Source organism: Pelodiscus sinensis, chromosome 1, assembly GCF_049634645.1.
Source record: "Pelodiscus sinensis isolate JC-2024 chromosome 1, ASM4963464v1, whole genome shotgun sequence".
Classification (NCBI taxonomy): domain Eukaryota; kingdom Metazoa; phylum Chordata; order Testudines; family Trionychidae; genus Pelodiscus; species Pelodiscus sinensis.
Window position 1 is genome coordinate 254,325,318 of NC_134711.1, and position 12,112 is coordinate 254,337,429.

Below are 12,112 nucleotides of genomic sequence, written 5' to 3' on the forward strand. Positions count from 1 at the left end.
GGGAAGAAGTACAATGGAGGGAAGAGGGCAGGGAAGTGGCAGAAAGGAGTAGGGATGGATATGGACATGACTCCTGGGACACAGGGAATCCTGGGCCAGATTGTGAAAATGATCTGGACATAGATGGCCTGTGGCCCTTAAGTTTGAGATCCTGTTACTTAAAGCCTTATTCCCTAGACTCCTTAGGCTTTCCTTCTTTTCAACAAACAAAACAACCCAGCCAACAGTAGAGTCTGTCCATGTATCTACCTACCTACCTATGTGTACAGATGGTGAGCTCTTTAGGGCAGAAACTGTTGGAGTTTTTGTGCATGTCTTTGTATAATACCACACACAATGGGGCTCTTCCTATGATATCTTGACTGTGGCCACTAGGTGCTAAGGTAGGACAATGCCACAAGAACAATTTTTAGTGTGGAAGTGCTGAGCTGCACCTCCTCCTCTCCTTACCCTGTCCATATCCCTCACTGCTCCAGGCTGGAGACACAGACAAGGGTGGCTGCAGAGCCTGGTCCAATTCTCAGTGCCCCGGGGCCTGCAGCAGAGCTGCTGGGACCACAGATGCCAGTAGAGCCCCTGGCAGCTGGGATCCAAGGAGACATCAAAGCCAAGACCCCTGAGACAGACATGGGCTGGCATCTGGGACCCAAGTGTGGGGTGAAAAAATCTGGCAGTGCTATAGCATTCCCCACATCCGTAATGTCTTCACCTAGTAGTTCTTTTACTCCATTCATAAGGAAGGGGAATAATAATAACTAGTCATGATTAGTTCTTTTACTCCATTCATAAGGAAGGGGAATAATAATAACTAGTCATGATTAAGGGTCAAATTCTGAAGTTTCTACTTTGTTTTAACTTAGCCTTGCATAGGCAAAAAGCCCCATCATCATAAATAGAATTTTAGCCTAAGGACTTCTGGATTTAGCTCTAAATGCTCAGTCATTACATTTATCATGCTAGAAAATATGTGAGAACAAACCATTTCATTCTCTTATTTGTGATCAATTCAGCTCTCGCCTCATCATACAAATTGTCTACTGATAAAAGGGACAAACACTTTTTTGACACATTTGGTAATCCACATTGTTAGGCCCATTAAGTATATTATACATGCTCTCTCGCGCATATGTGCACGCTTGTACACACAAGGATACAGATGATGTTTTAGCAGCATTGTCAATTCTTCTAAATATTTCAAGCCACGGGAAATGTCCCTGCTCATTTATCCATTATTTCAGGAAACAAAAATCTAGTTTTTGTAAAATGACTACATTTTACAAATCTAATAGAGCATAAAGTACCATTGAAATGTAAAACTGCATTCTTTTCAGCCCCTTATTCTATGCTAATGCATTTCATTGTATTGAATATAGTCTATTCTGTTGTAAAATTAATGGCTTACTTTCTTCTTTCTTTCTGGCTGTAAAACTAATGTCTTACTTTCTTCTGTTGGTCAGTGTTTCTTCACTGTCTCTTGTAGACATCTTCATCCCTTGACTATCTTTGTTCTGATCTGGAGACCAAACTGGGGACAGCGTCGGCTTTCTCAGAGGATGACCACATATCTTGTTTACCTAAAGACAAAGAAGCCATGTGGGGGGAAAATAAATAAACAATGCCACCAGTTTAGAATAGTACAATACCTTACCTCTTATGTTAACTTTGATTAAAACCCTGATTGTATGAAGAATGAAGGCCAGACCTCATGGCCATATTAGGAAGGTTAGCTAGAGTTCCAATGAGTATGGGGGTGTTCAAATCAACTATCCATATTTTATGTACCCAAATTCAGCAAACAAGAGTGTTAACTGCTTCCATTATAAATACAAATGGTGACACACAAAGAAGGAATGAGATACCTGGGTGTTCTCAAGTAGGAAGCTGTCATGGCTCTTTCCCCACTATGGCAAGATAAATGCAGAAGTGGGAGCCAGCAAGTGTACCCCAAAACCTTATCTACCAGGCTTTAGTATAAAACTTCCCCCAAAAATCTTAAAACCCTAGATTTTAGGGATACAATCTCTGCTGCCATCACCCAAATTAATAAAGAAACCAGGGGAGAGACCATTTGGGAAAATCTCACCCCTAAAGTAAAAAGCAGGGCACCACCATTAATCAATTCCAGGTTAATAAAAGGAAAAGAGAAAACTTTTATTATCACCACACTATTCCTGTTGCAAGCAAAACGATTAGTTGGAAAAGTAACAAAATAATATAATCATGGAGAAACTCCATGGGCCTAGAACTTAGTTACAAAGGGAAGCCAAAACATTTTTTAAAAAATGCACAGACAGCAGATCCCATACCCAAACCATAAAACAATGAAAAGGATTTATCTAAACTTTACCTTCTTACAGAAAGTGAAGAAAGAGTCTTTTCTTGGAGTGAGACATAGTGTCTGTCCCACTCAATAGCTGAAGAGAGCTGCCAGAACAAAGGAGGGAAAAACCAAAAATTCCTTTGTCCCAGTTTGAAATTCCTACCTACATTCCTACTGGCCACTCCACCTGGCTAGGTAAGGAACATAGGTAACCCCTTAGTCCCCAGGCTGCTGGCTAACCCTCATGATCACGACAGAAGCATTCATCAATATGTAATTAATTGCATTTTTCCAGAAAGATCTACACATTTAGAAGATTCAGTATCCTATCTAATACTAAGGCTATGTCTAGGCTACAAGCTTCTTTCGAAAGAATCTTTCTAAAAAGCCTCTTTCGAAAGACAGCATCTAGACTACAAGCAGATTTTTCAAAAAAGCGAGCCACTTTTTCTAAAGAGAGTCTAGACGCTCTTTTGAAAATGTATAGTTTGCATTCAACAGTGCCTTTTTTTGAAAGAGTACTTTCCAAAAAAGGCGTTATTCCTCATAAAATGAGGTTTATCATGATCAAAAAAACTGCCGCGTTCTTTCAATTTACTTTCGAAAGAATGTGGCTGCAGGCTAGACGCAGGCTACTTTTCTCGAAAAGACCCTGTACTCTAGACACACCCTCGGTATCAGATTGTTAATTCAGATACCTGATAAATGCTGGAGATAGCAACTTAATCTTTTTCCATTTCAATTAAATTTGGAATATTTAAAAACTATAATTTCTTTATGAGTATTGGATCAATATGTTCAGTGCAGTTACTATATCATACAGGGTACACCTACACTGCATGCCTATTTTGAAATAAGCTATTCTGGAATAGTTATTCCAAAATAGCTTATTTCGAAATAACAAGTCTAGACTGCAGGGAAACCTAATGTAGACGTGTTCTCTCGATTTAAAGCCCCAGGAGGCACTGGGAGGGAATAATTTAGAATGGCCCTGGTGAGGGCTATTTCGAAAGCAGAAGTGGAGCATTCACATGTGCCTTATTTCAAAATAGCTATTTTGTAATAGGCATTATTCCTTGTAGAATGAGGTTTACAGATTTCAGAGTAAGCCATCCATTATTTTGAAATAATGGAATAGCTGTGTAGATACTCGCATTGTTATTTCAACACTCGTTATCTCGAAATAACAGTGCCATGTAGATGCACCCACAATGAACTAGGATGAAGACTTGCATTGATGTTTTGCAAAGTGTAAGTTTAATTACATCCATATAGATAATAAAATCTATTTAACACCAAGGAAGTTAAATTGCTCTTTGACAAAGATACAAATACATATGCTGAGACAACTTGCTATCATGCTCAATATTGCTTCATTGTCCTCAAACATCTCTCTTTATCCACCTGTTGTCTCTTGTCTTATAGTTAAATTGTAAACGTATTGAGGTAAAGATCATCCTTTGGTTTTCTTGTTGTTGTTTGTTGCTTGTTATGTATTTGTTTATTGCCTAGCACAATGAGGTCATTGCCTAGGGCTCCTAGGTGCTATAGTGATACAAATGCAATAAAACAGTAATAATATGAACCCACATCTTCCTTTAATAATATTTGGCACTGTTATCATTTTAATATGACACTGTTATGACATCATTATATCTCATATTCCTATTAGTTACTGAGATACAAATTATGGCAATATATATTTATTAAATAGAAAATATGCCATAGTAAGAGACAAACTCTCAATCAGATATCATTTGAGTCCTGGTCATATAACTTGCATGCACCAATGTATTATTGAAAGACTAACATAATCTCTCTATATATACATAAAAGATTTTCCTGCTGGGTGACAGAATGATGTCATCATGCTCTCAAGCCAACGTCAACATGCTCACACGCTTTCAGGCTGCGAAAGTGAAAGCAGCCGGGGAAGGAGCTGGTGAACATAGGGTGCAGCCTACTAGTATGGGAATGATTTAAGCAAGTTCATAAAAAAATGGGAAAGGAAAGGAAGAGGGACAAGAAGCCCCACTTTTCACGATCCAACTTCCAAAGTTGGGACACATCCAAACTTCCCCACTCCTCACAAAACAGTACCATGGCAAGTAATAAAATATTTAAAAAGGGAACGGGTCCCTATTTTAGGTGGAAGGTTGTGGGCAGATTTTCCTCTCCTGCAATATAAGATAGTGAGCTGAGACCTGCTATTCCTCTCACTCATGAGAAGGGTGAATCTCCTGATGATTCAAGGTTTAAGGACTGAATTCCTCACTAAAAGGACCATACCATTTGTTAAAGATTTAGAAATCTAAGACTATTAAATTAAATATTACCATACCAGGATCAGATACGCTTCTTTTTGTACACACTACTGGATAACTTAAGACTTTTATAAATTGTACTTACTTAGCTCAGTCTAAAAGGCAAGAATCAGAAAAAGCCTTCAACTGCAATGAATAGATTTTTTTAGTAAAAGACAGTAATCTCTTTCCATAACTGGTATTCTTAAAGATGTGTTCTTCATGTTCATTCAACAAAGGTGTTTGAAATGGACTCCCCCAGCAGTATCCATAGGGGACCAGCTCCAGCATGCTTTGGAGTGGTGCACACATGCTGTGCCATCATATAGGGTGCTGCCAAGCCTCTCCCTCCTTAGTTCCTTCTTCTAGGAAACTCTGACAGAGGGGAGGAGGGTGGGAGGTTGAATGGACATGATCAACACATCTCAAACACCAGTTCCAGAAACAGGTAACTGTCTTTTCTTCGAGTGCTTGCTCATGTCCATTCAACATAGGTGACTGCAACCAGTATCTGTAGAGGAGGATAGGCATTTAAGGATATGCAGGCAGCAACACAGCTCTGCTGAACACCTCATCATCCCTGGCTTGTTGTATAAAGGTGTAATGGGACGTGAACATGTGCACTGAAGACCACGTTGCCACTCAGTAGATATCCTGAATAGAGACATGGGCCAGAAATGCCATCGATGAGACTTGAGCCCTGGTAAGATGTACCCTCACCAATGGAAGCAGCTAGAGATGATCCACTTGGAAATCCTCTAAGAAGAGACTGGAAGTCCCTTCATATGATCAGCGTAGGCCATGAAGAGCTGTGGGGATTTATGAAAGGGCTTTGCTCTCTCAAGGAAAAAATAAGTGCCCATCTGATGTACAGCGCTTGAAGGCATCTTTCTTAATTGGTCTTATAGGGCTTAGGGTAGAAGACTGGAAAGAAGATATCCTGACCCATGTGAAAAGCTTACACCACCTTGGGCAGGAAAGCCAGGTGAGGTCTAAACTGTAACTTGAAGACTGTATACGGGCATCCCAATGTCAGGGCATGGAGTTCAGACACTTGCCTGGATGACGTAATCAAAAAGTTAACCGTAGCAGAAAAAAGTGAAAGGGTCAGGAGGCTAGTGGCTCAAAGGGAAGGCCTGTTAACCTGGATAGAATGAGACTGATACCAAAGATGAGAATCTGATACCAAGATTTAGTGCCCCTTTTCACCTGCAATAATCTCCAACTGAGCTCCCGAGTACAATGTATCTTAGGGTTTGGCTTTTAACATTTCTCTTCTTAGTTAAGCCACAAGAGGGAGCACTAGGATTTAAATAATATTTGCAATCACTGATCATGCTTTTACAGTTTGTGTGTTTACAGCTAAGTATTTTATATTAAACTTCTGTTTATATGCCCAACTCAAGGGCTTCTGGTGAAAGTGACAGAGAGAGACAATGTAAGGGAGAAACAGATACTATGTAGGTATATCAGTGTGTGAATGAGAAACTAACTTTTTAAAAAAAATTAAATCAATACAGAAACAGAAAACAAACAAAAAATTATGAATTCAAAAATAATTGCCCGTCATGCATAGTACAAAATGCCTTTTCAATAGACAGCTGCTGAATAAATTGATCCAAACTACTGATAATAGTAGAAAATCTGATCTCCAAATGAAGGCATAAAACCACTACAAAGAAAAAAGAAAGAATATTGGCAACCCCAATACCTAGTTTACAATGGGTTTTTTTAATGTTTCTTACTTGTCTCAGGTTACAGTTATTTGTTTTTACAAATAATAAGTAAGGGTATTTTTGCCTTACTGTCCTTTGATTTTTTTGCCTACTGTCATCATCATCATGGCTTGGCTTCGCAAACGAAGATCTAGGAAGGAAATCCACGTCTTCTGCAGGCACGCTGGTGGCTGATGAGGCCTATGCGGGACAGGCAGGTCCTGCCACAACGGTTGCAAATATAGGTCTGATCTGGGATAGGTGCTGAGGGGTCACGGTTCTTCTTCCTTCTCCTTTTGTCCTCCATACAGGCCCTGCGGGTATCTTCAAAGAAGGAGGTGGCCTGGTGGACTGTATGCCGCCAGGAGTTGCGATCAGCTGCTTGTGTTGCCCACTGACGGTGATCGATACAACAAGCAGTGAGGGACTTCTTCAGGGAGTCTTTGTACCGCTTTCGTGGTGCCCCTATGTCGCGGTAGCCAGGGGACAGTTCCCCATACAGCACAATCTTGGGTAGGCAGTGGGTCTCCATCCTGGCAATGTGCCCTGCCCAGCAAAGCTGTATCTTGAGGACCATGGCCTCGATGCTGGTGACCTCCGCTAACTCGAGGACTTCAGTGTTGGCGACGAAGTCACTCCAATGAATATTGAGGATTGTGCGGAGGCAGCGCTGATGGAAACGCTCGAGGAGACTCAGGTGACAACGGTACGTGACCCAGGACTCAGCGCCATACAAGAGAGTGGTCAGCACAACAGCTTTGTAGACACTGACCTTCGTGTCTCTTTTGAGGTTGCTATTGTTCCAGACACATTTGTATAGTCTGCCGAATGCACTGTTTGCCTTGGCCAGCCTGTTATCGACTTCTTTGTCGATCTTGGCGTCAGACGAGATCACGCACCCCAAGTAGCTGAACTGGTGGACAACTTTCAGTTCTGTTTGTTCGATGAAGATGCTTGGTGGATGGTGCTCCTCGTGCGGTGCGGCGGGCTGATGAAGAACTTCAGTCTTCTTCAGGCTGACTTCAAGACCGAAGATCTGAGCAGTTTTTGCGAAACAAGATGTAATTTGCTGCATAACTGCCTCTGTGTGAGCAAGGAGGGCTGCAGCGTCAGCAAACAGCAGCTCCCTGATCAGTTACTCCATGGTCTTTGTGTGGGCCTGCAAACGCCTCAGGTTGAATACGCTCCCGTCGAGACGAAAATGGATGTATACGCCATCAGCATCGTCAAGGTCCTCTGTGACCTGCTGGAGCATCATGTTGAACAAAATGGTGAACAGTGTGGGAGCAAGAACACATCCCTGTTTCACGCCATTTGCAATAGGGAAAGGCTGTGAGAGGTCGCTGCTATGTCTGACTTGTCCAAGCTGGTCTTCATGAAGCTGGATGATCATGGTGAGGAACTTCGGTGGGCAGCCTAGTTTTTCCAGGATTTTCCAAAGTCCCTGCCTGCTCACGGTGTCAAACGCTTTTGTCAGGTCCACAAAGGTGACGTACAACGCTTTGTTTTGCTCCCGGCACTTCTCCTGAATCTGCCTCAGGACAAACACCATGTCTGTGGTTCCCCGGTTGGCTCTGAAGCCACACTGTGTCTCTGGGAGGTGATCTTCTGCTATCGCGGGTACCAGTCTATTCAGCAGTACTCTTGCGAGGATTTTGCTGGTGATGGACAGAAGTGTTATGCCACGATAATTGCAACAATCTGACTTCTCCCCTTTGTTCTTGTACAGGGTGATGATGACTGCGTGACTTTGAGGTCATGAGGGAGTTTACCCTGCTCCCAGCAGCAGACGAAGAATTCATGGAGTTTGGTGTACAGTGCTGGGCCTCCATTCTTCCATACCTCAGGAGGGATGCCATCAACTCCTGCAGCTTTACCACTCTTCAGCTGTTCAATGGCTTCCTCAGTCTCTTGTAATGTTGGTGCCACATCCAGTTCAGTTTTCACTGGTTGTTGTGCGATGCGGTCAATCTCTGGTTCTTGGACTGAGCGGCTAGCATTGAAGAGGGTGTAGAAGTGCTCAGACCAGCGGTTCAGAATAGAGTCCTTTTCAGTAAGCAGTTCTTTCCCGTCTGCACTCCGCAAGGGGCTCAGGATTTGGTATGAGGAGCCATATACTGCTTTTAGAGCTTCGTAGAATCCCCTGTAGTCGCCAGTATCAGCACAAAGCTGAGTTCTTACTGCGAGGTTGGTCCACCACTCGTTCTGAATCTCTCGAAGCTTGTGCTGGAAAGTGCTGCATTCCAGGCGGAAGGCTGCTTTTTTGTGTGGGCAGGATGGTTGGGCCACGTGGGCCTGGTGTGCTGACCTCTTCTTTAACAGCAGCTCTTGGACTTCTAAGTTGTTCTCATCGAACCAATCCCTGTTCTTCTTCATGGAGAATCCGAAGAACAACGGTTTTGATCAGAACGGTTTTGATCAGAACAACGGTTTTTATACGATCCCACAGCTCGGTTCCTCTAGCCTGGATCGTAGGCTCTCCTGGAAAACTGCCTTGACCACGGCAGACTGAAGGCTGCAGACTTTGAGCTTCTTACTCGGGGCGCCACCTTTCCTTGGTTTGGGCTCAAAGTGGAAGCTGAGTTTGCAGCAGACAAGGCGGTGGTCTGTGTGACACTCGGTGCTGGGTATTACCCTGGTGTGAAAGACATCTTTTAGATCACGCTGGCGCACTAGGATGTAGTCTATGAGATGCCAGTGTTTTGACCGAGGGTGCATCCAGGTTGTCTTCAGACTGTCTTTCTGCTGGAAGATAGTGTTGGTAATGGAAAGCTGCTGTTCCGCGCAGAGTTCAAGTAACAAGCGTCCATTATTGTTGCAGCTGCCCACACCATGCCTTCCAAGTATGCCTTTCCAGGTTTCCGAGTCTCTGCCCACTCTGGCGTTGAAGTCGCCCAGGATGACAATCTTGTCATCAGCTGGAACATCCTGCAGAAGGCTGCGTAGGTCGGAATAAAACTTGTCTTTGTCAGCAGGGTTTGCCTGGAGAGTTGGGGCATACACACTAAACAGTGTGGTGTGTTGCTGGTCACGAAGTGGTAGACGCATTGAGATGATGCGGTCAGAGTGGCCGGTTGGCAGGCTTGCAAGCTTGATAGTGATGGAGTCCCTGACCATGAAGCCGACACCTGAAAAGCGTCTCTCTGTCGCTGGTTTGCCTGACCAGTAGAGGGTGTAACCTGCGCCATGCTCTCTTAGACTGCCTTCCTCTGAAAAGCAGATTTCACTGAGTGAGGCAATGTCAACATCCAGCTTAGTGAGTTCGTGTGCAATTAAAGCGGATCGTCGCTCAAGTCCAGTGCCGTCGGCTGAGTCTAACATGGTTCTGATGGTCCAGCATGCGAGTTTAAGTCCTTTCCCACCTTTTAAGGCGAGTGGGATGCGCCGTTGATTCTTTGATATGGTTCAACTGCATATGGAGATGCCCGTTGACCGCGGTAAGCCAACTGGGGGAGGAGACGAGCTTTGTTTAGGCCACCTTTTCTAGGCCCCTCTCCGAGTGGAGCAAGCAGTGCTGTCCACAAAAAAGGCTGCTTGGTTGCTCAGGGTGCTGCCGAGTGATGTCGTCGTCTCCAGGCCATCATCAGACGACCACTAGCGCCTGAGCCGCCTACATGCAGGATTGAGACTGCGGCTGCCAGTGTCATCTTACACCTGCCGAGTTCGCCCCTTTCTCATCGCTACAGGACTTAGTGAGACCGGGGGGAGTAGACGTGAGTATTTCCTTCTTGCCTGTGCAAAGGAGCTTTCAAGTGGAGTGCAGTGTGCGCAGAACTGGCTCCACCCTTTAAACCCGGGGTTCAGCTGCCATGGCCTAGCAAGCTGGGATGGTGACAGCAAGGTCCTCGGGCCGTAAGTTTTACATCAGAGTTTCCCTCTCCTAGGCAGACGGCCTTCCAGGGCTGAAGAGATCCACCTTCCCTGCTATTTCAAACCATAGCTGGTAGGCCATAGCCGCAATCTACAATAACGAAGTGGCACGCCTTGGTCCCAAACACTTGGCCGTTGGGTCCTAACGAGACCCTTCCGCCCTGGCCGGTGACTCCATCGTGAGAGTTCATTCGCCCAGTGATGCAGGGGGTGATGTTTACACTGCATCACTGGGCGAATGCCTACTGTATTTTACTGTTAAATATAGATTTACAAACATATCTGCATTATGCCTTGAAAATGTTTTGGTCAGACATTGTCCATTTTAAAAAATATACAGTCTCCAATGTGTCTTGAAAAGGACATAACAAAGAAACCTCCAGAATCAAATGGTGTACAAACACATATGTAGAAATAGCTTCATGAAGAATTTTCCACTGGAGATGACTCATTCTGTTCTCAACTGGATGCTTGTATGCAGTTTGCTAGGCTGGCTGACAGGAGTCTATCATCAGACGCTGGCTTCCCTACTACATCAGGATAATCAACCACTAATCGAAAATGACAAATTTTTACCACAAGTATGTACAGCAACTTATGGACTGAGTTGGTACAAGTGAAAAAGACCCCCTGAAGGCAAGCAAGCTGCCAGGCTTGTCAACATCCCAATCCTCAGCAGGAGCAACAGGCAAGACAGAAATGGCTCTCTCAAGGAGGCAACTGTCTTGCTTGACAGTACTGCCCCTCAGATAAAAACTGAGAAACCCCAGTGAACAGAATGAAAACTAAGCTAAGGTATTTGCTGAGACCAACATAAAATTAGTCAAATCAATTAAATGCATCAGTGTCATTACATCAACCGCAGTAAAAGAAGCTATAAGATTCATAGAAATGGAGCTAGGTATTCTCATGGCAGGGTTATAAACAAGAAGTTCAGTTGGCAGCACTGGGCACTCCAACTGTGGCCATAGTTTTAAAAAAACAAACCTTAAAACATCTTTTATAAAAACCAGATAACACTTCAAAATTCAGGAACCCAAGGTTCAACACAAAATCAAACCCCCAAACTGTTACTTTTTACATAAGAAAAATCAAAGGCTAATTGCTTCCAAGGAGCAGGTTTGTCCACAAACCGCTGCTGCAGAGACTGCAAACCAAAAAGTAGCAATTCTGCTCAGGGGGGAAAAATTGATGAGATGTTGACCTCCTTCTACAACAGGCAAATACAAAATACTCTGCCTCACTCATGCCAGAAAAATGTCCAAATGAATCTTCAGAACTTTTTCTAAGAGTGAAAGGGAATCCAAACCAATACACTCATGCCACAACATAGAGGCAATTAAATCATTAACTAGGGCTGTCAATTATTTAAAAATTAATTACAATTAATCATAGTATTAAACCATAATACAATACCATTTAAATATTTTAATATTTTTTTAAATTTTCAAATACCTTGTTTTCAATTACAACACAATACAAATTAAGAAAGGACCTGAAATTGAGCTTTCATCACTGGCTAACTTTGCTAGCCAAGAAGTCCTACAAAAGATATTTTTTACATTTCAAGCTCATGTGCAAATCAGCATCATGTCCCTGAAATGCTTTTTCAAGTTCTTTAATCCTCAACTCTAATCTCCAGCAAAGACCTAGAATTATCATGTATTGTAGCATGTAATGCTCTGAGAAAAATTCTAATATTAACTTTACCCACCTCGCATTATTGCCTCAAGGAGGGGCAAACATATTTTGAGGCAAAAAATGAACATCTGATAGACGATAAGTGTTAAAATGCCAGTATGAATGCATCTTACACAGATAGAACAGAAATAAGACTAAACCTTGATCTGAAATCCCATTAGGGACAAGAAAACTAGAAAGCAAAAGAGATGAATAATGAGTAA

At 43.0% G+C, this 12,112-nt stretch overlaps 1 protein-coding gene across 4 annotated transcripts in view; it reads right to left on the reverse strand.

Moving 5' to 3' along the window:
- The window catches only part of GPC5 (glypican 5), a 955,140-nt gene that overhangs the window by 788,852 nt on the left and 154,176 nt on the right, over positions 1 to 12,112 (reverse strand). For all 4 annotated transcript variants that reach the window (XM_006113650.4, XM_075918825.1, XM_075918826.1 and 1 more), the window contains exon 4: positions 1,441 to 1,574. In XM_006113650.4, the coding sequence (XP_006113712.2) occupies positions 1,441 to 1,574 (134 nt within the window). The remainder of the gene's footprint in view (positions 1 to 1,440; positions 1,575 to 12,112) is intronic.